Here is a 26,324-nt window from a genome sequence, read left to right as displayed (position 1 = left end):
ACCAATGTTATTTTCCGGCTCCGCGGCTGTAGGTTCAGGTCAAACCATCCGAGTCTCCAGTTAGTGTCAGTGTCGGTATCAGTGTCGGTAACAGACCGAGGCTTAACGGAGACTTTAGCGAAACAGCTTTGGTACAGTCAGGTTAGTTTTCGTCTGCTGTGTGTGGTTTGAGCCAGTTTTAGTATGTTAGCATGTTAGCTCGGTATGTTACAGCTGTGTCCTCCAAACACCGTGACAACACGTCTTTTAAAGTACTATGTTCATCATCTTCAGCCAGTACATTATGACCACCTGTCTATCATTCTGACTCTCAGACTCCTGCACACTTCATATAATAATGTTATTATCAGTTATTCATTATTATTATACTGTTGGATAAACACCAACCTGTAGCCATTTCATCCACCATAAACTTTAAAGCTATACATGTGAGGTTTAATTCTGTAATCCAATGTAATTACTTTTCACATGCGCCTGTGTCCATGTGCATTAATTTATATATATATATATATATATATATATCAATAAAGGCAAATTGATTTTTTGTGATTGAATTGTGATTTTTCAATAAAATTATATTGGGTGGGAAAACGGAGCTTTAGCTATGACAGATAAACTGTTCTAAAGCCACTGCACGTAATATAATTGTGCTTAAAAGTTTTGGCTCCTTTATTTTGTTTCATGTGTCTCATGATTTTTGTTCTCCCTCACCAGGTCATGTTCGGATGGTGTAATCCTCTCATTTCATTAGCTGGTTCTCAGCTCTGTGGTCCATGATGGGTCACAGATGTGCCACCAACACCTGGATGAACCTCAGGAGAGCTGTTTTCATCTGGTCTGCGTCTTTCTGTAGACTTCAGCGTGTGGGAGGTGTTTGGAGGCGTGTCCATCACAGAAGGTGTGTGTGTGAAACTGGACAGCGCTATGGTTTCCACTCCGGCTCCGGGCCCCTGAACGACTCAGAGAGGTGGGTGTCAGGCCTGAGTCAGCATATGTCCAGGGTCAGGAGCAGCCTGGAGTCTCTGTCCAAGGCAGTGAACGCGACGCACACTGAGCTCCGGTCCAAGGTGGCCCGACTCCGCCCAGACACGCTAAAACCTGCAGGAACCACAGAGGAGAATGAAGCCACGCCTCCTCCAGCATCGCCTGTGGATAAAGCCACACCTCAGACCTTGTGCACACACCGTAATGAGCTGAGAGAGAAGAGGCTGCGAAGGATCACTCCTCCAGTCAGAAGGCACGCAAGCACAACCTACTTTATTATCAGCATCATGTTGTATTTGAATACCACCCCTTTCCATCCCATGAATCTGACTTTTAAGACTTATCTTAGAAAGGTTTGACTAAAAAGTTTTAGTTTGTGTAATGAGATGTAGGAAGTTAATCACAAGTTCCTATGGAATTTTCCTGTTTCTGACAACGTCTGACGCTCATGCTGCAATCTGGGAACACTTTTCCAGAAACTCAAAACAAAATTATAGCTGATGCACATTAACGGTCGGGGCCTGGCAATTTTAGGCAAAATTCGGCAATTCTGAGTGAATGTTAAATGTTAAACCTGACCTGATTTATGTTGTGCTTTTATGACAAAGTAGTTCCAAAGCGCTTTACAATATCAGCTCAGTCACACACCAGTGGGACAGAGCTGCCATGCAAGGATCGAGTTGGCCATTTGGAACAACTTAGTTCAGTGACTTGCTCACTTCGACACATAGTCAGTTATAGCCACATATTGAAGCCACAACCTCACTATCAGAAGGCGACCCGTGGCTCAGAGGTTATAATGTTGGCAGGAGAAAAAAGGTGGGATTCTAATGTGAATTTTACATCAGTTGATGCTTGAACTCACCATTTTTGGCTCAAGAGTTGATGCTTCCTGACACTGAGTTACAGTATCTTACAAAATGAGTACACCCCTCCCATTTCTGCAAATATTTATTTAGATATTTTCATGGGACAACACTGAAGAAATTACACTTTGATACAATGTAAAGTAGTCAGTGTACAGCTTGTATAACAATGTACATTTTAACTCAACACAGCCATTATTCTCTACAACAAAAGTGAGTACACTCCTAAGTGAAAATGTCACATTTGGGACCAATTAACCATTTTCCCTCCCCGAAGTCATATGACTCATTAGTGTTACAAGGTCTCAGGTGTGAATGGGGAGCAGGTGTGTTAAATTTGGTGTTATCACTCTCTCATACTGGTCACTGGAAGTTCAACATGGCACCTCATGGCAGAGAACTCCCTGAGGTCCTGAAAATAAGAAACGTTGCTCTACATAAAAATGGCCTTGGCTATAAAAAGATTGGCAACACCCTGAAACTGAGCTGCAGCACGGTGGCCAAGAGTATACAGCAGTTTAACAGGACAGGTTCCACTCAGAACCGGCATCGCCATGGTCGACCAATGAAGTTGAGTGCACGTGCTCAGCGTCATATCCAGAGGTTGTCTTTGTGAAATAGACGTATGAGTGCTGCCAGTGTTGCTGCAGAGGTTGATGGGGTGGGGGGTCAGCACACTGCATCACATTGGTCTGCATGGCTGTCATCCCAGAAGGAAGCCTCTTTTAAAGATGATGCACAAGAAAGCCCGCAAACAGTTTGCTGAGGACAAGCAGACTAAAGACATGGATTACGGGACCCATGTCCTGTGGTCTGATGAGTCCAAAATAAACTTATTTGGTTCAGATGGTGTTGAGCGTGTGTGGCGGCAACTAGGTGAGGAGTACAAAGACAAGTGTCTTGCCTACAGTAAAGCATAGTGGTGTGTCATGGTCTGAGGCTGTATAAGTGCTGTTGGCACTGGGGAGCTGTAGTTCATTGTGGGAACCATGAATGCCAACATGTACTGTGACAGGACAGTATTCCAACATAACCCCAAACACACCTCCAAGGCGATCAATGCCTTGCTAAAGAAGCTGAAGATAAAGGTGATGGACTGGCCAAGCATGTCTCCAAACCTAAATCCTATTGACCATCCTCAAACAGAAGGTTGAGGAGCACAAGGTCTCTAACATCCACCAGCTCCGTGATGTTGTCATGAAGGAGTGGAAGAGGATTCCATTGGCAACCTGTGAAGCTCTGGTGAACTCCATGCCCAAGAGGGTTAAGGCAGTGCTGGAAAGTAATGATGGCCACACAAAATATTGACACTTTGGGCCCAATGCGGACATTTTCACTTAGGGGTATACTCACTTTTGTTGCCAGCGGTTTAAACATTAATGGCTGTGTGTGGAGTTATTGTGAGGGGACAGTAAATGTACACTGTTATATAAGCTGTACACTGACTACTTAGTAATTAGTAAGAGGCAACTTTGCAGTACTTATGTCTAAAACCATTATCTCGCTCATGATAGGAATTCTACAGCAGCAATGGTTAGTCAATAAGTCAAACCCATCATTAATCCACAACTATTTCACGATGAACATCCTCGATGTCACTGAGCTAATTAGCACATGGAAATGTCCTATGCAGCTTCACTAATTGCCTAAGCCAGTCACCTGTGTGCAAGACAGCAGCTGTTAGCAAACGGCAGGCAAAAATTCTGTTAAGACAAATCTAGATGGCATGGAGATGTTTTAGCAATAATTTATTAGCTCCAAGGGTGAAAAACTGATGTTATAAAAGAAAAACAATGCTATTGTTGCATTGACGGGGCTGGGCAATATATCGTGATTCAAGATATATTGAGTTATCTATTTTGGCGATATAGAAAATGACAATATCGCCTATATTGAGATATATCTATTTTTTTTAACTTGTTTTTACTTATAGAATCACACAGAAAAAATCACAATCAAGTATTTAATATTATTCATAGGGTACGGCCAAACAGTGTCTTTCTTTACAACTTTTCCATATTTCTGCGATATATGTTCTATAGCTTATTTTGTATTAAAATACTTCAAGAAATGAAGAATATTTTTTAACAATTTGAGCTTACTTTTGCTTATTTTCACCATTTTTCTGCAAGTACATCAAACTTGTCATATTTTAACCTATTTTCATCACTTTTTTCTTGCCTTATTTTTAATGCATTTTTGCTACATTACTCCATATTCTGCCACTTCTCCATTAAATTTCAATGCCTTTAGTGCAAGTCTTTTTTCTTTTTTTTTTTTTACTTTTAAGACATTTTGGGAACTTAGAAACCCTTTCCACAACTTTTCCACCTAATGTCGCTCGTTTTAAGTGTGGCTGCTTTCGTTAATTTTCAGAACAGCATGAAAAGCACAGTTAGATAGATTGCACTGTGCGTCCTAACAGAGACCTTTACCTAAACAAGCCACGCTACAGAACTCACTCACACGTGCTGTCCCTTAGAGTTAAAAATATCAAGATTTATATTGTATGTCGCGATTTTGAGAAAACATTTAGAGATATGAGTTTTGGCACATATTGCCCAGCCCTACATTGACTCCTATTGTTCACTATTGAGAGCAAAATTCAAAATGCTGTAAAAAATGCAGTTTTTGAGATACAATTCTGATATCTTCCAAACATCCAATGACTCCAAAATGTCTTTTTTTTCATAAACATTGAAAAAGTATTTACAACTATATTTACATCACCGTTTACAGTAAAACATTTTGATGCACTCTAGGCTGAAGTTTTGACAAGATAAAAATCTTTGTGGATTGATTGTGTAGGACAGTCTGAAGATGTGCTCTGTAGCAAGTTTGGTGTCAATTGAGCAAAAATTGTGGGAAGAGGTATGTATCAAAGGTTTTACAGCTTTTTTGTTTGTTTTGTTTTTAAGCATATTGTTGATTTGGAGTGAAATTTCAAATTTTTGAACTTTAGATGCTTGCTGTAGTGCCTATAGGCTTGTTTTTGTAGCTGAGGCCATCTGGTATGAAACTGGACTTTTGTGTAAAATTTGGGGATTGTTCACGCAGTGGACGAACATCAATGATAATAGGTCCCCAGTGAAAATAGTTTTTGTAATTTTGTACAAACTAAGTTATGTTGAGTGATTTTTATACGGTTTTTATATAGCTGTTACAAACATTGACCATATAGGACCATAACGTCTTGGTAGCTGGGGTTCCCTTTAAAGATAAAAATCCAATCAAAGCCAAAGCTCCACATGATAGTTTAAAGTAAATATAGCACACAGCCAGAATCTGCGCTTTTCTTCCTTACACACATGGGAGAATCTCTTTTTCTCCAACAAAATGATTGGTCTTGTAAGAGATATGATTCCATTGTCAGCATGGGGGGGACTTTTGGACTAACTGAAGGTCTCAGATACTCTTTCCTTTGTAGAAAGCAGGTGGAGCCAGACAGCAAAGGCTCCGCCCCTCCACAGCAGAACCACACCCCCACACAGCAGAGCCCTGCCCTCTTCCACCCCAGCACCTTTTCCGTCAACCTGGACAGCTACACTTACCTCGCCAATCACATCAACACCTACTTCTCCAAGACTGAAAGAGAAGCCAGTGTAAACCCCATTCCTTCATCCCAGTCTCAGCACGCCGAAGCCCCGCCCCCCTCCAGGAGGAGCCTGGGTCAGTACCTGTCATACATCGTCCCTCTGGTTCCTAAGTTCAGGACAGCAGAGACTCGAGGAGGACCAGGAACGGACAGACAGAAGGAGGACGGAGGAGTGAAGGAGGACGGATCCGTCAGCAGAGAGCAGACGAGTGCAGAGGAGAAGGTTAGGAAGAGCCTGCTGCAGAGGGAGAAGGTACGAGAAGGTTTAAAATGGAGTAGTTTGGTGTCAGAGGGGGGGCACTCACTTGTTCACAAAGTTACAGGAGGCAGAAAATGTCCAAAAAAACTTTGTTTTCTGAGAAAATTATAATTTTTGTTTTTTGCAAATCATGCTATTTGAAGCCATAAAGAAAGCACTCCATGCTTAAAACAACAGTATTGGATGTTTTAAAATAGTGAACTTTGTGTTTGAAAATGGCTTGTTTTAGTGCACAGCAGCTTACGTGTTTGTGGGTGTGGAAATCTATAGCTGATAAACATCCGTAAGCTATCGTTTTTACCTACTGCATTTGCGTCAACTTATCCGATAAAGGCAATACAACTTAAATTCAACCTTAAACTGAAGGCAAATATATTAATTGTAGATGTGAATGGCATTAAAACAGCTAACCTAACCCCTCAGCTAACCCCCCAACAAGCCAATGGTCGTCACCATTGGCTTGCTGGGGGGTTGGGTTAATGCGAAAGCAAAGCTTTTGTCACTGCTTCTCATCAGATTGCTCTGAGACGTGACAAAAACTGGAGAATCTTTGAGGTCTGATTTCTTTATGTAATTTGGAGACAACCAACATTCAAATGGCCAGAACCTAATCAAATATTCTTTGATTTCTGTGTGTATGAAACCCATGGGAAGTTTTGAAATCACACTTCCAGAATCTGTAAAAAATGCCCCCTGGCCGACTTGTTCCTGGTTTTCTTAAGGCGCGTCATATATAGTTTGTTCAGGGGAGGATTGCAGCAGCTAATATCGGTGGTCAAAAGTGAAATGCTAATGTTAAAGTATTGGTTTGATTTAGGCAATCTATGGTTAAACCTGAACAATTGTCTGTTTGTACATCTGTCATCTGTACATCCTTTCATCTGTTCATTCATCAATCTCTTCATCCATCAATCTCTTCATCCATCTGTTTATCCATCCATCTGTTCATCCATCTTTGTGCAATCGTTTAGTCCTTTTACACGTTGCTGTGATCTCCTCTGAGATCTGATCTCCGTGTTGTCCTCGTGCTCTCTCTCAGATCATCGCCCGGGTCAGCGTGGATAACCGAACTCGAGCTCTTGTTCAGTCGCTGCATCGAGCTACGGACGTGCGAGTCTACGTCAGCCGGGTGGAGGACCTGAGCTTCCACCTGCTGGAGTTTCCAGAGACTTGTGTGGTTGCCGTGAAGGTGAGAAGTCCAGCTCTCACAGCAGCTGCTGACGTTGTTCACCTCTGTTCTGAGGGAGTTTAGATGTTCTCCACAGGAGAAGGCAGTGCCCTGTCTGCTGCGTCTGAAGCAGGCCACAGATCCAAAGCTGAGGGCGGCTGTGAGAGAATCTTTGACTCTGCTTGGACATCACCAAGCTGTTCGAGGCCGAGGAATCCGCATACTTTCATTGGATGGAGGAGGTTTGAGGTGCTCTTACCTGTCCTCACTGTTAGCTGTGTGTGTGCGTGTGTGTGTCACATTCACAGAGCTCAGGTTTGTGCTCTTTCAGGGGACTCCTCGCTCTGCAGACCCTCCAAAAACTGGAAGATCTGACAGGGAAGCGCATCCATCAACTGTTCGACTACATCTGTGGTGTCAGCACAGGTAGGAGAATGTGTGTGTTTCATATGTACACACACACACCAATCATACACACTGATCCTGTGGGTGTTGTAGGTGCCGTCCTGGGCTTCCTGCTGGGCGTGTTTCAGATCCCACTCAGTGAGTGTGAGGACCTGTACCGTAGCCTGGGCTCAGACATCTTTAAGCAGAATTTTTTGGTGGGAGCGGTGAAGATGGGCTGGAACCACGCCTTCTATGACAGCGACGCTTGGGAGCGGCTCCTCAAGTGAGTCCTTACACACTCATCCAATGACACGCTCATCTACAGCCCAGAACCTATCACTCAAGCGTTTTATGGGTTAATTACGGCAGTGTGTTTGAAAGACGAATACACAGTTTTCATGAAGTGAAGCTATTGGGGACCTTGTTTCAGAGAGAAGATGGGCTCTCACCTCCTCATAGAAACCTCCAAAAATCCTGAGTGTCCAAAGGTGAGCCTTTGATTCACAGACAGAACCACGGTCTACATCATTTAACACACATGGATTACATTACAAATGACTTTTTTCTGTTTAAATCCATTACTTTAACACAGATCAATTTAAATCTGGACATTAACAGATTTAATAAAGGTTAATGTCCAAGATGATGAAAACTCAGAGGTTTACTGGTGTTTGAAACACACACAGTAAGAGTTACTATGTATGTATGTTGTTCTGTGGGAACAAATAGTGATAAAGTTATGAAAAATACCAAAAAAAAAAAATCATCATTACAAGGGCTCAAAAACTACAGAAAATAATGAGAAATAAAATGATAAACAAATGTTTATTAACAAGACCAATACTAAAAGCAAAAAAAATAATCAATAGTTTATTTTAATTTAAAGATTATATATGACTACATCATGTAAAGTAAAGGCATGCTTTTATTGCAAAGGGCATGGTTATTATCTGTAATATAACAGCTCCACCTTGAGAGGGCAGTGTTGTTTGCTTTTCAATAGATGGTTATTATTAGTGAATATCCTGACATTTTATCTTTTTAAAAGCAGTTTGTGATGGAAAGAACTCTTAAACCTTTCTATTTGTCAGTGTTAGACCACAAAATTGTTTTATTTTGCTTTACTGAATGTTAACAACATTTAGTAAACATATTGTCTGTTTCAACATCTACAAGTCTAGTTATTTTCTATATATTTAACTTGGTTTTGATGAGGTTAGTTAACCTACTGGAGAGTTGTTTCATATCAATTGAAGGCAAATGTAATATTTCCTGTAGTTTGGGTGTCCATGCAGTGTTTGTTATGACCTGCAGGTGGCAGCAGTGAGCACCATCGTGAATCGAGGGCCGTCATTGAAAGCGTACGTGTTCAGAAACTACAACCTGCAGCCTGGAACGCGCTCGCTTTACCTGGGGGGCTGCCAGCACCAGTTGTGGGAGGCCATCCGCGCCACGTCAGCCGCTCCAGGATACTTCCAGGAGTTCCTGCTGGGAAACGACCTTCATCAGGTCAGTGCAAAAATGTCCAAAGCCCTTAGGACTACCCAGAACTTAGTGCTTATTCTCACGGTGGACAGACAAAAACTGCCTAGTTTATACTGTACAGACTTTCGGAGATGTCAGTGTTTCCCTGCTGGTGTACAGGTATCTGTCATTATTACATCTGGTGACTTTTTAATGCTGTCACTCATTGTTTACTTTAATCTAGAAAAACATGATAAAAACACGTCAAAAGAAATCATCTGTGTGTAGAATCAGTCACAGGATAACATGATGATGAGTTTGACCCTAACACCAGACGCTCTGAGTGCTCAGTGTGATCAAAGTTCAGCATCTTCCTCCTAAGGACGAGGGGACATATGGAGAACATTTCCTCCTTATCTTCAGGGCTGTTTCTGAAAGTCAGTGCACAGACATCTTGATAGCAATAAGGACACAGACTCCCTCACTGACAGACTTTGTCTCCATTATAGCAACGTTTTCATTATCCTTGGAAATAAAAATAAATAAAAACTGCTGATAGAAACACCAGAAGTTTGAAAAAACACTCAAATATCACTAAAAAGTTTTTACACTTTCATGACGAGGTTTTTCAGAAGTTTCCATATTGAAATATATCACAAAAGTGCTACGGGAACACTTTTACAGCAATTACACATCACAGGACGTGACGTACCTAGTCAGATGACCACTTCTCTCTGAGAAAACATTGCACAGTACGTGTGAACTGAGACAGAGAAATTTCTTAGCATTATGCTTGAGAAAATTATTACTGCCATGTTAAACAGCAAACAACAAAGGAATGCGAAGTGTTATAAGGAGGTTCTGAGCGTCCGTCTTCCTGCAGCAAAGTCTCGCGGGATGGGATTACGAGGCTCCTCCTTAAAACAACCTTCAATGGAAACACGCTTTGTTGAAATTTTAGTCACACTGTATTAAACCAACACATCATCAGTAGGGTGAAACTAACTTGTCTCATGATGGTCTAACCCCAGCACACGTTCCCTATTAGTGGGTGAACAATCCACTAATAGGATCAATTTACTAATTAATTATGAACAATGAACTATAATCATTGACCGAGACCACAGACCATACAATAATGATTATTATAATAAATATTATTGTTATAGTTTAGTAATATATGTAAAACAAAAAAGCACCAGCTGAAAGTAATATGTCAGGTTTGAACAAGTTCTATATTTATAGTTACAAATGTTACATACACAACATAGTTACTAACAATTGTCATTTCTATTAGAAAACAGCGCCACCTGAAGTAGATGCTCCAAAGTTAACTATAAGTCATTTCCATACACTGGTGTCAGCCTGTCCTTCATGTGTCATGTGATGTACAGGTGATGACTTTAATTCAATGTGTGCAAAACACAATTTGCTGAAAATGATTTTCTAGAGTAACAAATGCAGTAGGTCTGCATCCTGCAGCCTTCTGACAGATGTTTATAACTTACAACACATCCATTCATTTTACTGACTCGCTAACTTACAACACAGATAATATAATACAGACTGTAAGCAAAAATATAAGACACAACAAACACATATACAGCTGTTATGTTAGTGCACACTATGATGTAAGTTAGCTGTTACCATAATAAGTGTATATTGTAACAGCTCTGCTGTTTGTTGGATGTGTTTGTTGTAGATGTTCCTAATTCCTACAGTTTTGGCAGTCAGTGAAGGCAACATGAGGGTGCAGGGGGGACGGAGGACTGTGGTAACGTCATCCAATCTTCAAGAAAGCATGGTTGCGCTATCCCGGCTTCAAAATATAGTACAATATATAGTTCAAAATACTTCTACACCGAGTTCAATGGTAAAGAGAAGCAATGACTCGTGGGGGCAGGTGGTGTGTTCAAGGACAGCTCGTAAAATACTGTTATTGTGTTTTGTTTTGTTTTCTAATTCAATCTATACAATTTAATCAAACTAACCATATTGCAGGATTACATCAAATATGCTATAAACAGATTATTCTTGTGATTAATAATACATAATAATCAAAACTATAGAAAATACAAACTAAAAATGTAAAGCCCAGTAATAAATATTTTAAAAGTTATTAAAAAACAATACAATGCTGCAGTTAAGGACACTACTATTACTGTGAGAAGTTTAATGAGACTTTAATGTGAATTAAACATAATTAACACTATCAAAAAGGCATCAATATAGGCTGCAAAAGGGCAAATATTAAAAAAAAGAAGAAAAAAAAGTGTCAAAAGCAACCAGGACTACAGTGTTGTAATGGGCACTCTCTACTATCACTGTGATAAGTTTCATTAATTTTTACTGTAGAATATTTAAATTATCTTTGGGTAAAACTGACCAAAAATGCACACACAGAATAATACTGTATATGTTAAAAAATGTATATAAAATCAAAGAGAGAATGTCAAGACAAACAACTACCACAGTATTGTCGAGGATACTTTCTAGTGTCACTGTGATAAGTTTCATGAGTTTTTACTGTAGAATATTGAAATTATCTTAGGTTAAAAGTGACGTAAATAAAAGCCCACTGTGTGTCTGCTGGATCGATGTATATTCTGCGTTCTTTTAAAATGTAACCCATCAAAGTAATCCCCGTTTTAAAAAAAAAAAATACCTGTAATCTGATTACATGTTTTTAATATACTGTAACAGATTGCAGTTTTTTTTGTTGTCATTACTTGTAATACAGGGTGTCAAACGCATTTTACCTCAGGGGCCAAATACGGAGCAGCTTGGTCTCAAGTGGGCCACAGATTTTATGCAGGAAAACTAGTCATTTCAACATTATTGTGTCCTTCTACATATACATAAAATACAAAATATGTAAGACAACAACAATATCCAAGCAATAACTGATAGATATCAGATCTTCACTTTAAATTTCCAATTTCTATTTAATTAATTAATTTATTATGTCATAATTGGAAGAAAAATCAGTTTTTCCAACAGTTTAACATTAAAAATGACTGCAATAATGCGTTATAAGCACTGAGAAAACTGTGAGCCACTGCAAATATTGTTGAGTTTCATTTACACAATGATTCAAGTTTTCTTTGTCATTTTTACTTTCTCCTGCGGGCCGAATTGGATGCTCCAAAGGGCCGGATTTGGCACCCAGGCCATGAGTTTGCCACATGTGTTGTTATACATTATTTCCCAAGCTTGATGGAAACGCAGCTTCTGATGGAAAGCATCAGAGCTTTCTCGGTCAGGCTTTATTATTATAACTATAATATTACTCGACGCGCAGGATTTGATCAGAAATCAATTAAAGACGCTGTAAGGACGGAGCATTAATAATCTTTAGTTATTTTGTTTGTATATTTGTTTAAGTGTGTGTGTAGCAGCTGGTGGTGTTGGCATGGCGTCACAGATCTGTATCTGTTCTTTCTTTTAATGGAACGATGAGATGAATGTGGGACTAAATGTCCAACGTGCTTCCTGGATGATGTCAAGAGTCAAACACTCGCTCTCTCCTCTTTGCACGCCCACACACACTTTTCCACTGTTTCCAAACAATCGGGTGCTCTCATGGCGAGGCCACGTTTGAACGCCACCCGTTTGGTTAGTGAATGTTTCTCAGAGTTCAAACACAGAATAAAGAAAGACCACGGAGCACTGAAACATTTCACGGTGGATTCCTTAGAATGACGTGGAGGGACCAAGTTGTCATGGCGTCTCCAGGGAATGAAAACTCCTGGTTTTTCCGTCGCAGTAGTGAAACCAAACAGTTGAACACCAAACTGATAAATTCACGATTCCTTAAAGTGAATTATTCTCAAACAATAATTAGGTAATCCAATTTGTGTGTTTCCATAGCAACAATATTGCTCTTTAATTGGTTAATAGAATGCAAAGGTAGAAATGGGACTCTCTCACTGGTCGAGAGTATCTGTGCAAACTGGTAATACATCTGAGCGACCATCTGGCATTTCTTTAACGTTCTACGACTAAATATATACGTCTGATGGAAACTGCGGCTCATGTTTTACTTATGGAGAGGTTTAAGAGGTCGAAGATGGTCCCGGATCAAAGAGAAAGTTTGGTTAAAAGCATCAATTTCAGTGACTCCAGCATCAGCACAATGAAGGCTTCTACCAAAAAGAATATTCCTCAAGGGACACGAGAAGGTCCAGGAGCTCCTAACATTGTCAAGGGTCACATGTGTGTACTACAGGCTATGGAGCAAGAACAGTTCCTGGGAGATACGATTTTTTTTTTTCAAAAGTTGTACTCAGCTCCAGCTCAAACTGTGCGACTCAATTGCAGAGTCTGAATGTGCGCAGCTCACGATTCATGTTCTCACACTGTACAGACCGACACTCTGACACGACCTGACTGCTCAAACTGTACGTCCATACACGGCACGTCGGGGTCTTGTTTCTGGAAATGCAACCTACAAATTAGAAGAAGAAGAAGAAGAACTCTGAAGCGTCGCCATTAAAACAGAAGAAGAAGAAAAACCCGGAAGTGGACAGACACTTGCACAAGGAGCGACCAGGATTTCAAACGTTTGATTTTAGTCGTAAGGTGTTAATCGTTTCTTGTGACCCCATGTATACTACATGATGCACGAGACACTATTTAACAGAGACTCAGCCCGGTCCCAAAAGTAGACGCACGAGTCAAAAATTGGCTCAAAATGGGCCAAAAATTGCACAGTGTATGCCTGCCTTTACCGACTGAACAGGAAGGATCCAACCGGGTGGACTTTTAACATTCTTATTGACTGCACGGATCACTGTAACACAGATGTCAGTCATCAATATATTACCTGAAATATTGCACATTCACATTTTCTGAAACTATCAACAAAGTCCTGATTTTAAAGCTACACTTGTAAAAGTGTCCATGTGCACAACACTGCCACCTACAGGGTAGCACTGATACTGCAACACTTCTACTGCTTTTTTGGAGTGCCTCCAAATTTGAAAATGTTGTATTAATTTTTGTGATTTTTTTTTTTTTTAATGGAGTCACTGAGCAGCGATCAAACCACTGTGTTAAAAACTTCACTTTGAAACAAGTTATTTGCTCTTGATGAGGTAATGTATACAAAAATCTTAAAGGGACTGATTTGAAGTGGTGCTGTGACTCAGTGCTTTGGAATTATTGCTGCTCATTAAGACACAATCACAAACGTTCACCCGCAGAGTCAGAGTCACGGCAGCTGAATGAAGAGCAGGAAGTCTGCAGTGGCTGCTCGCTCAGCGTGACGAGAGGCTCGCTCCTTTTCACAGCAAAGCGTCCTCTGCAGAGGAGCTGAAACTGGCACCAAGAGCATAACCCTGCATAAGAGAAAAGGGGATGAAGGAAGAGGGAGAGGGGGCAAAGAAGCTTTTAACCTGCATTTCTCGAGCCACACATGACTCTTTATCTCCTCTGCAGAGGCACCAAAAAGATGTAACTGTGCTAGAAAACACTATAATACACAAAACAACCAGAGACACAAAATAACACAATAACTCCAATGAGACAGATTACGATTGAAAAAAGACACAAAATGTAAGAATAAAAAAATTAAAATTAGTCCAGAAAGATAAAGAGCACTCATTGAGCGCAAACCTTTGCCAAGCACCAAAACTTCTCTTTGCCAGATATTGGCAGTTATGTAGATCAGTGATTTTAATCATGGTATCATTATCATTCACACTTCAAAAACTTTTCTATGCCATTACTAACAATACAGTAGCTCCAAATAGGGATGTAACGATTAATCGTAAGGCAGTTAAAAATCGATTCATAGATATCACGGTTGATATCGATTTTCTGAAAATTGGATCGCAGTACTTTTTTTAATCCACAATTGTAGGCGGCGGGCGGAGTCTGCTAATACTTTCTTTCTGGCCGCCTTCTACTCTTAAATATGTTAATAAATGATTCATTACCCCTTTAGCACCGAAAGAATATCTGGAATACAGTGGCGGATGCTTTAAGACTACAAGGGAACCTCAGCTTCCCCTAAAATCAGTGGTCAAATATGTAGTGTTGTGTGTACATTTCATTGACTAAATATATGACAGAACACATGTATGTTTAGTTCAGAATCAGCTTCTTATAACAGGAAACTGACAGTGACAGCGTGACGTTCTTCATTCATTACCGCAGCGTCACAGTGTTAATAAACAGTGGTGAAGTTCAGCTTCAATTGACTTCAATGGGAGAGGATTTAGGGGTTGATCCACTGCAGTCAAACTAGACGCTCATTGGATAAATGCTCGGTTATGACGCACTTAGTCCCACCCATCGGACGCCGGGCTTCACAGGAGGTCTATGGAGCAGTGGGCTGGATCTGTCTGTTCCGGACGCTGGAATAATGGATGATGATTGGATGATCTGTCTCAGGCTAATTCAATTTTGATTGACAGCGAAATGAGCCAATCAGAGAGTATGACGTTGTAAGCACACAGGCGGGTTTTTCAAATATTTCAGTCCGTTGCTCTGTGTTGACACGGAGACTTTGCTGATCCTCTCATAGTGAATTAACTTCTGACAAACCTAGTGTCTGTTTTTGGTGTTAGTGGAGACTGTTCTTGCTTGTGTTGTGAGACTTTTGACCAAACACTCACACTCCAGCGCGCAGCAGCTACGCGCGTGCGTGTGTGATAATCTACAAATAGTTGTTGACAACAAAATGTGAATTCTACTAGAATTCACATTTAAATAAACAGTAGGCAGAAAATGAGCTTCCCCTGCATGAAAGACCAGCAGCCGCCACTGCTGGAATATTACTTGAATATCTGTGAAAGTCATGTTTTTCTATTAGCTCTGTCTGCTAGCATAGCTTCTCTTCTTCACTGCAAGAATTTCTGCATGCCAACCGACCACTGTGTTACCAGCGCCCTCTGCTGGTCCAAACAAATATGACGTAAATCAGTGTAATCACGGTTTTTTTTTTTTTAAAGTCCAATTGTTAAGGCACAAAATACATTTTCAGTTGCACTTTTAAAAAGAAAAAGAACTATTATACAGTTTTGCATTGTTTATTATAGAACCAGAATTTAAATTAATAGGCTTCATTTTCATTTGTATTATTCCTTTATTTGTTTCATTCAAGATTTATTTTTAGTTAAATTGCATTGTTTTGAATAGTTTATCAAGGGATTCTTTTGACAATGAAATATAAAAGGAAAATAATACAGTATTTTCTAGTTTTTTTCCCAAAAAAAAAATTTGTCTACAGTCCCATTTTGTAAAATAAATCGTGAGAGAATCGTATCGTGAACCCAGTATCGTGAATCAAATCGTATCGGAAGTTGAGTGAATCGTTACATCCCTAGCTCCAAATGAGGTGCACGGTCGAGTAGTGGTTAGCATGTCTGCCTCACAGCAAGAAGATGGTGTGGACACTTGGGTCCTTTCTGTGTGGAGTTTGCATGTGCTCCCCGCACTTGCATGGGTTTTCTCATTGTACTCTGGCTTCTTCCCACTATCCAAAAACATGACTGGTTGATTGGAGTCTATAAGTTGTCTGTAAGCGTGAATGGGAGAGTGAATGGTCGGACTGGCGCCCTGTCCAGGGTGTACCCCCACCTAATGCCCAATGAATGCTGGAGATAGGTACCAACAGACCCTGAAAAAAAGAGCAAGCGAATGTATGGGAACCCACATTTTATTTTTAGAAAGATCACAATTACAGTATTTTCTGTCGTATAAGCCACTATTTATTTTCATGTGAAGGTAAGGTTGCGATGAGTACAGCAAAGGGCTCTATGTGTGGATTTTTCAGCAAGTCGGCACACATTTGTACTGTGAAATCTGCTGTTGGAGGCAGAACTGTGTATAACTGACCATCATCCCTGGTGGGATGTCAGGGTTAGATGTTGGCGTGGACCCAACTGCAGAGAGAGATGGAGGCAGCAGGCAGGAATACTATTGGTAGTAGTCCATTTTAATAATTAAACCCAAAAATCCAAACAGACACAAGGACGCACAGGGAAAACTGGGAGCAGGGAACAAAACGCAGCAGGACACAATGAGGGTATACAATACACAATGATCCAGCAAACATACTGTGTCCAAGCACTCAGCTAAATAGTGAGGGAAGCTTGATTGCGAACGGGCCACACCTGGGTGGAAAACCTGAGCTAATCACTCAGAAACCAAGCACACAGACATCACTGTGGGTGGAGCCACAAGCAGGAATACCTGAAACACAGACCAGTTAAACACGGGAGGCCAGACTCAAACAGAATAAACAAAGACAGAATAACTGAAAGAGGACCACAAGGGCTGAATAACAAAACCAAACCTGACATGGGATGTTTAAACAGGCATCTGTGTACATCTGTGTGAACCAAACGTTAAAGAACAAGCTTTGGAAGTTGTGGGAAAAGTGATGCTCTCACAGCACACACAGCTGTGCACGGACTCCGTGCAGATTGTCCACTCTCCTCAGAGCTTACATACTGGGGCGCCCCGCTGCGTGGTAGTTTTCATTAAAATCCTACATGTCCCATGAGGGTTAGCGGCTTCTCTGTAGTCTTTGTTCCCCTGGGACGTGTTTTAAAGGTGTCACTACTTTCATTGCTCGTCTCCCAGTCTCTCCTCTAAGCTCGTGTTCATCTCTCCTGCTCTGCTTCACCAGGCGGTGAAATACAGGTCCGTGTTAGATTTAATGCAGGTCGGTACAATAAGCACGTGAATCTCCATCACTGACAATGATTCCATACACACCTCGATACACTATAAGATACATTAGCGATACATTGAATCCCCTGGCGATACGATTCACCCCTGTTCCCGATTCGATATGATTTGATATTGATTTGATGGCGAATCAATTCTACACAATGCGATTCAACATGATGCAAAGAAATTCTACCAAAAATGTAAATAGTAAATAAGTAGCTGCAATTCAGTATGGTACTAGAGGCAGAGGATTTATTCATGTATTGCTTATAAGCAGCTAATTTTACAAAAAGTGCACATTTTGCTGATAATCTCTACTAGTACTATTCAGTTTTGCTGGAGCTCTGATTCCAAATTGAGTTATATATATATATATATATATATTAGGGGGAGTAGCATCGATACGCGTGAGCCCTTCAGTTTGTGTAATGTTTAGCAGTACGGCATTCTTTACAAACCACCTGCATCTGGTCAACTTTACCATCTTTCTACGCCTGATTTGAAGTTTTTATGTGTGTTATAAATCTCATCTATAGCTGCTGCTGCTCTCACTGACCTCTGTGTTTTTGTAACTTTATTGTGGTAGAAATGTGCTTCCTGGCTTCAATCTGTGTTCAAAACAAAACACAAAGCAGTGATGGTGCATTCAATGTGCCTCGGAAACACAGGATAGAATTAATACAACATGTAAAAATTGCTCCAAATCCTGAAAACAGGAACAAGCGGGTCAGAGAATGGATGGATGGATGAAAAAAATCGATGCAAAATTGTAAATTGTACCGATGCACAATGAATAAATCGATACACTGAGTCATATCAATTAATCTCCACATCCTTACTGTACATGTTTGAAACTTAGTGGGAGGAAGTATAAACTACTACCTCTTGTAATAACAAATTATTTTTCGCTTTAAAGTAAGATAGTAACAAAGTTGGAAAAAAAACAAACTTTAGTTTTACTTCACTAAATTTGGCCCTCAAAGAGTTATAAATTTCAACATTTTCCACGTCAACGGCACTCGCTCGCACGCCACGTGATCCCTTATGCTGTGAAAAATTTCTGGTGACAACCGTGCATCATGAAACAATTTTTATTCATTTCGGATCAATGAATTGTGCAGTGGAAAGAGAATGAAAATGTTGTAGGTTTATAATATTGTCCGTAAAATAAGAAAGGAAGAAAGAGAAAATAAGATTTGAAAAGAAAGTTTGACGGTGGTAATTTGAATAGATACTTTGTGTGGACTCAAGTGGAGGGGGAGATCAGTGACCAGACAGAATACGTGCCACTGAACAGCTTTTCTGACTTACGCTTATTAGAAAATAGGGCCATCACTGTTTGATGTTGATTAAGTTCCTTAACCCTAACTGCAGCCTGGTTCTACACTCTGGCTTCCCACTGATGGGCTAAAAGCTGAGAATCATCTTTGTGTATGTACCTGTACAGATGTGACAATGAAGTATATTCTATTGTATTCTGTTTGTGTAGTGATCGGCTCAGAGAACATGTATCCATTGCTTTGTTGAACTGTCGCCTCCATTCAACAGCTTAAACTTTTATTTTGTGCTCTTACACTGAGCTCTCCTACATTCTCCATGTTGAACTCACAAAATGCTAATTTAAATAGGGCGGACTGAACCACATCTGCATGCGCACTGACTTGTGCTGCACTCTTAGTAAATTAGGTGCAGCAGGTAAGAGAATAGCGCCACCAAAGTATTTAAGCAAACAAGAGACTTTGCACCTTTTATTTGAGATCTGAGTAATTCTGCGCCTGTGTGTGTTGTGTTTGTACCATGTTGTGGTTAGCTTAGTGGCGCTGGCTGAGCAGGGTCAAAGTTCACAGGTTAATGTCTCTGACAGGACGGCGGCTTGCTGATCAACAACCCCACGGCTGTGGCGGTCCACGAGAGCGTGTGCGTGTGGCCTGGCGTGCCGTTGGAGTGTGTGGTCTCCGTGGGAACGGGGCGTTTTCAGAGCCTGGGGAAGAGCAGCAACAGCGCCACCTACAGCAGCTTAAAGAGCAAGCTCAGCAACGTCATCAGCAGCGCCACGGACACAGAGGGTACGCGTCACACGCCCACAGGACCACAAACGTACACACAGCCAAGCCATTTAAAACCCATTGAAAAAATATAAAGAAAACCTCCTTTGTAAGATTTAACTAATTCTAAAACGTACTGTTTTAAATGTGTTTAATTTAGTTTAAGTTTTTAAATCACCAAATCTGTGACCACGTACGAGTGAAAACAGCGAGTCCAGCTGTTGATGTTAGCACTGGTTGTAAAACCTTTTAGCTGCACAATAGGGGGGCTCACAATATAATGGTACAAAAAAAGTTTTCCAAATTTTGCGAGATTGCATTTTGCCTTGTTCCTATTGATGTTTTGAACATCTGTACCAAAGACTTACTGAATATAACGTACGTTATGGGTGGCACACTTTTTCACAATTTTTATTGCTCAACCAAAGAATATGTAACTTTAACAGGTATCAAAAACTTTAACAATATAAAGTTAAGTATGGCCATTGATAGTTTCTCCCTGTATTTATACTAAATGAGTAAGAACATTAGAACAGTTCAAATGCTATTCCTGAAAATAGAAACAAACAACATTGTGGAAAAAGTGTGTCATCCCTAAATGTGCAGTGATTGATTACATTTTGGTGCAGATGCTAACAATGCCAGGGTGAACAAGGCATAAAGTGATCTGGCAAAATTTGGTGAACATTCATTTTGTGACACACACACACGCACACACACACACACACACACACACACACACACACACACACACACACACACACACACACACACCTCCTATGCCGTAATAAATAAATGTCAATGAAAGAAACATTCTTTATTTTATTTTATTCTATTTTATTTATTTTTTTTAAACTCGTTAAATACTAATTATATTTTTTACTGTATGTATGAAAAACTAAACAGCATTTATTTATATATATATTTTTAATAATATAGATTGTTTGCCGTTGCATGCAAGTAGAAAATGGGGACAATAATTTGTCAGATTACAAAAATTCTCCACAAATCCATCAAAAAGATTACAAGATTACAATTTAATTTAGCAGACGCTTTTATCCAAAGTGATGTACATCATGAGCAGTTAGGGGTTAGGGTCTTGCTCACCATCCCAACCAGTGACCTTCCAATTACAATCCTGCTTCCTTCACCGTTAAGCCAACACCATCACATGACATGAATTAAATTCTTAGAATAACTATTTTGTTGGTTTTTTAATCTTTTCTTGTAATGTCAACAAAAAAAATTAATATTTAACACCTTTTCAATGAAAATCCACAAAGTGGCGACCGTATTTAATGTCTGTAAATCATTGATTTTTTGGTCTTTTTTTTTTTTTTTTTACCTTTTGCGTATGTAGTCAAAAGTGGCAGATTTACTCAAGATCTGCACCGGTCTTTACCCGTGCTGATATAAACAGTGCAAACCCCACACAATCAGGCTTGCATCTGTCATACATGCAACAAAATACTCACAATTCATTGACCGTGTTTACCTATGAATATGCACTGTGGGTAGATCAGCTGTGGGATGCTAAATGTTGGAAGGAGGAAATGCAAATACATTACTGTAGCACGTAAATTCAAATTTATTACCATGGTAATGTTTGCATGGCCTGTTTTTGTGTATAAGTTAAGCATGTCCCAACTCTCACAGCTTTACACACAGTGAATGTCAGAAGGAGAATACACAAAAGAGCCGACAGTTAACATTTTTGCAATATATATATATATATATATATATTTTTTTTTAAATCAAACTATACTCTATACTAACAGACACCTAATGAAAAAGCAGTGTAAACTGAGTATGAGTTACAGACAGAGCTGAGTTGGATGCTCTGGGTTGACACTGCTTAGCTGGTGGATGCATTGATGGATGGATGCTTGGAGGTGGACATGGCTACCCCGCTCTGAGTGGGATGCTTTGTCCAGTGTGGCCGTTACCAAGGTGCTTACTTTGGGCTGAATTAAGAAGGGCGACGGCGACACATTATAGACAGACATTAAAATGTATATATAGGCATTAATAGATTTGGGGGGAAAATACCATTAACTCTTTATGTCCATTGAAGTAACAGGACTCTCATTCATATTCATGTTGTATAGCTACATAACAGAATAAATTCAGTGTATTCACTAAAAGAAACAAGTGTTTGTACAGTTATCTGCTCAGAGAGAACATACACCTGCTGCACCTACAACACAATGGCTTCAAATTGAATTTGTCCTTTCTCCCACTCTGCTCTCCTACCTTCTTCTGTTCATGTGCAAAATCCTCACCTAAACACAGGAGATTTAGCGCCGTAAATCTGTCCTTGTATGCAGTTTAATATTTTTTTGACAGCTAGGCAACTTTTATTATTTCTAAATAACAGTTTATTGCATAATTGTGAAGCATTGCTTCTAATTGATGGACCTGCTTTGGTGCTGTGCTCATAGATTTCCTCCATGTCTCCCTGTGTGCTCTCTGTCTCTCAGAGGTCCACTCCATGCTGGACGCCTTCCTTCCTGCCGATACCTACTTTCGCTTCAACCCCTTCCTGAGCGAGGACGTGTCATTGGACGAGCGGCGGGAGGACCGGCTGCGGCTGCTGCAGGCCGAGGGCGAGCGCTACCTGCTCAGGAACCAGGACAAGCTGAGGAAGGCCGCACGCATCCTCAGCAGAGAGAAGAGCAGCCTGCAGAGAGCAGCTGAGTGGGCGCGTCTCAGGGCCGACATGCTGCACTGAGCCCAGACACACACACACACACACACACAGAGTGACTGTAACTGTTAACACTGTAACACTGTGCTGTAGGGATGGGAATGGCAATCCCAATATTATTGCGTCCAAGTGGTTTTACGATAATCGATATATTGCTGGAAACTCCCACATAGCAAATAACTGCAACACTTTCAGGAGCAGAAATTCTGATTTTATTTTATTTCCTGTGATATAATTCAGTTTTACTTAACAGACTAAAAAAAAAAAACACTGAACAGGAAGTGCATCAAGTCAAAGTTTAGTTCCTTTTAAAAGTCCAGCTAAGCAGCAGGTTCTTCTATATGATCTCATAAATAAAGTGACCTGATTGCACCACATGTAGTGTCAACCTGAAACCACAAATGCAGACATGGAACAGAAAACTATGGGATATTTATTGCCAGCGTATAGATTCTGGTATCACAGGAAAGCGGAGGACGATTATCATGTATTGATCTGTTATCACACGTATGCATCATCATATCTACCGCTGTGTACGTGTGTGTTGGTGTTTCCTGCTGCGTGTCTGTGTCCCTCCTCCTGTCCTCTAAGCCTGCTATTTAAACTCATCGAGTGTGAAACATTCAGAATAAACTTTGTGACCGCTGCCACTCTTCCATCTGAAAGCACATTCATTTTCATCTGACATCACGCCAGAGCTCAGATCAAAAACTGTACGCCAGGAAAAACATGCAAACTCCACACAGAAAGGTCTCTGCGTTATTGCATAGACTAGTACAGTGCCTGTCGGAAGTATGCATTCATGTGGGGGCTTAAGTAAAGTTGTCAATTATGGCCAAATGAGTACGTGTTTGAAGGTTGGATGTACAAAGAGGTGTACATACTCTGTACTCTGTAGTGTTGTAAAGGGGTTTATTTGTGGGTGCAAAGTAAAATAGCGTGTGCAATTTCAATTTTAATTCTATGGGACATGTGCATAATAAATGTGTTTGTTGTTTTTTTATACTCATTTTTATATTTTTTTAGTTTGGTGTATTTTTCTGTAATGTATGTTTTTAGGAGTCATGTGTATTTTTTGTATCATTCTGTTGTCTTTTTGTGCATTTTTTGTATAATTATTGTTTTTTGTTGCCATTGTAGTGTGATTCTGGAGTCATTTCGTGTATTTTTTTTTATCTTTTTTGGTGTAGTTTTGTGCATTTCTGTTGTCATTTTGTGTATTTTTTGTATAAATATTTAATTTTGCGTATTTTGAGTCATTTTAATATTTTTGTTGTGCATTTTGTGTGTGTGAGAGAGACTCGCTACTCTGTAGCTCTGTGGAAATTACCAAATTACTCCAAAATAACGGATGCAAAAACTCGGGGTATTTGGTAGCCATTGACAAAGTTTCAGCTCGAACAGGCACCACGTCGGTGAGAAATTTGCTCCACAGACACGCTCTCACACACGCACGCACACAGACCTTTCTTGCTTTTATTAGTAGATGGCCATTTTCTGTCAATTTCATTTGAAATTGATAATTTCTGTGAATTGTCTTAATCCATTAAGAACATTTTTGGGGGTGTTGGTACTTTATCTCTTGTTTAAAGATAAGCTGGTTTGTTAATTAATCACGATTGGTTGAATAGAACGAAATTTCGACCAATGAGAATGCTCGTAGCATTTCACTTCACAAACTCATGGCGGCGTGGCAAAAAGTCACTGTAAAGTAAAAAAAAGAAAAAGTGATAAAGTATGAGAAGATAACTGAAACACTTGGTCAATTTGTGAAAACATGGAAAGTAGCTAGGAAAGCTTTATGTGTTTACGGCCATGATTTGATGAAACCTGGTTCCTGTGAATGTGTTGCATTACTGGATCATCATCTTATTAAGGCTAGTGACAGTATTAAGGAGAGAGAGATGAGAGGTGCTGCGTCACATGCTTCATTTTCTCCACACGTGTCACAAGACTGGCTTAACTGATTATATCCCACAACACAAACACAATATGCACAATCACTTTGCACTCTCATCTTAAAATAGTCGACTATTTAACCACCCCTTCCACTGTCCTACCCTGACTCCCTCCTCCCTGTGTCTTTCCCCCCTCGCCTAGGTGTAACACTGCCCTCTCTTTTTAATAAAGTTTTTCTTACCCTTCCTTAGGGAGAGCTGGTGATGCAACAAAATAAATGTATTTATTGCAATAATATAACATGCATAGCTGTTGCAAAAAGATTGCACTCCATGTAGTGTTGACCTTCGACAGCATGTGCAGACAAGGTATAAAATAAAATAGAAATACAGATTGTGAACTGTAAATAGTGTAAACAATTTTTTTTCAGACTTTTTCACGTTCCGTCCTTGTGGGTTTCCATAGCGTGATGTGAGCCAGCCCCCTCTTTGTTTACATTTGTTTGCTATATGCGTGCCACAGGCATGTTTGATTTTTTTATTCGCACTACGCTGAGATGCTCAGCGAAGAGTTTATCCATCCATCTTCAAACCCGCTAATTCCCGTTTATCAGGGTCGCGGGGGTCTGCCGGTGCCAATTGCAAAGAGTTTATTATTTTTTTAATTGTAATGTTATAAAAATGTAGTTATCTGATTTCTTAATCAGAACATTTAAGCTACTGTGAAGTTGCTGTTGCACTTTTGCGTATAATCTGGGTTAAAGCTTGAAATTGTTGAATGACAGAGCCTCATTTACTTTTTATTTAGAGGTTGTTCTATGCATTTTAACTCTTGAGGACAATCACAGCAATAAAGTTGCACTTTTGACAATATATTTGATGTCTGTAGTCATTTTTAAGTGCGTTGAAAAAAAATAAATCGAAAATCTAATCAAAACCCGAATTTTTCTTTAAAAAATCTGAGTTTTTTTTTTTTTGGCAAAATCGCCCAGCTCTAGTTTCTGTATATATCCATCCCTATTATTGTTGTCCTGACAGTCTGCGCAGAGGCCTCGCGCGCGTGTGTGTGTCTGTCAATCATGAATTCAATGAAATTAGATTCGGCGGCCATATCAAAGGAAACTGCGCTCATGCACGTGCTGCAGGTGAACTGGGCTGTGATTGGCAGAGAACGTTAAACCTGGCACTGTGTGCGTGCGGTGCGCGCTCACAGCGTAGCGGGGCCGCGCACCCACAGCATCCACTCAGAGCGCGAGGAGAAAACGGAGCAGAAAGACGGACACACGCACCGACTCAGGTGAGACACGCACACGCACACACTGGGTAACCACGCACCACTGTCAGTCTACGCTGAGGTGGCTGTACACGCGGAACACAGTACTGATGATGATGATGATGATGGGACCTCAACCTTCTTTACTTAACTCTGAGAACAGCCTATGTCTGTCACTGTGTGTGTTCTGTGTTACTCAGTGAGGAATGCTAATGTTGTGCTAACTGTGTAGCTCAGGTTATTGTGTCTGGTGTGTAATTAATGTGTGCTTCTGTAACCACCGTGTTCCACTTACCGCGTATACATACCTTTGTGTAAGTGCAGACAGATGGAGTAGTTCCTCCTGTCTCCTCTCAGGTGTTACCTCCTTTCCTGTGTGTTTGAAGGGGACTCCTCTGGTTCCTGCGGGTCCTTTAAGAACCTTTCTTTGGGCTGTGTACGGTTTGGTCCTGGACTTTGTTAATACGCATTACGCAAGCAGTACATGTCCCAACATGTGCATTAGGACTGTCCTTATACGTTTAAATGTTAAATCTAAATTTTACATTTAAATACAAATGTTAAATCTAAATTAACTTTTATTTTGGTACTTCAGGCCAATTTGCATATTAGCTAAATATTTAGTTTCACCCGTGACATTTAGATTTAACATTTTTATTTAAATGGAACATTCAACATTTAGACTTGACGTCGGTGTTTTTACGAGAACAAAAATTCAAAAATCATAAATATTATTACAAATCTGTTCAAAAGTAACTTTTTTTAAAGGTGGTTTGTTGCCAAATGTTGGGAAAAGTTGCTGTTCATTTTAGCATGCACAACTTTACAATCGGCACCCATAGTGTTTTGCTTTTTTGTCTTGCATTATATTTTGTTATTATAAGAATTTTCTGTGCATCAATGTTCAGAAATATCATTGGATATTAGATTTTTTAAACCCCCCCAATATTGGTATTAACCCATAAAACACACACACACACACACACACACACACAC

The 26,324-nt window shown here is 40.1% G+C and overlaps 1 protein-coding gene across 2 annotated transcripts; it reads left to right on the top strand.

The window, feature by feature from the left end:
* Positions 1-26,324, top strand: LOC114465132 (calcium-independent phospholipase A2-gamma-like). Of its 2 annotated transcripts, XM_028449949.1 has the most exons (12): positions 1-141; positions 715-1,237; positions 5,278-5,698; positions 6,744-6,893; positions 6,970-7,121; positions 7,204-7,298; positions 7,371-7,542; positions 7,690-7,747; positions 8,574-8,768; positions 19,270-19,471; positions 21,931-22,209; positions 26,295-26,324. In XM_028449949.1, the coding sequence occupies exons 2-11, from the start codon at positions 774-776 to the stop codon at positions 22,179-22,181; spliced, it is 2,160 nt and encodes a 719-aa protein (XP_028305750.1). In that variant the 5' UTR covers positions 1-141; positions 715-773; the 3' UTR covers positions 22,182-22,209; positions 26,295-26,324. The 2 variants fall into 2 exon arrangements, with proteins under 2 accessions (XP_028305750.1, XP_028305749.1); XM_028449948.1 differs by lacking the exon at positions 26,295-26,324 and having other exon boundaries at positions 21,931-22,804.

This window comes from Gouania willdenowi, chromosome 6, assembly GCF_900634775.1.
Source record: "Gouania willdenowi chromosome 6, fGouWil2.1, whole genome shotgun sequence".
NCBI lineage: Eukaryota > Metazoa > Chordata > Actinopteri > Blenniiformes > Gobiesocidae > Gouania > Gouania willdenowi.
Note: the sequence above shows the minus strand (reverse complement) of the source record. Positions and strands in the feature narration are given on the sequence as shown.

Bases quoted from the DNA above. Each gene is read 5' to 3' on its own strand.
- LOC114465132 (XM_028449949.1), top strand. From the start codon at position 774: ATGATGGGTCACAGATGTGCCACCAACACCTGGATGAACCTCAGGAGA. The intron at 8,769-19,269 runs GTCAGTGCAAAA...TGTCTCTGACAG, and splicing joins TGGGAAACGACCTTCATCAG to GACGGCGGCTTGCTGATCAA. The intron at 19,472-21,930 runs GTACGCGTCACA...TCTGTCTCTCAG, and splicing joins CAGCGCCACGGACACAGAGG to AGGTCCACTCCATGCTGGAC.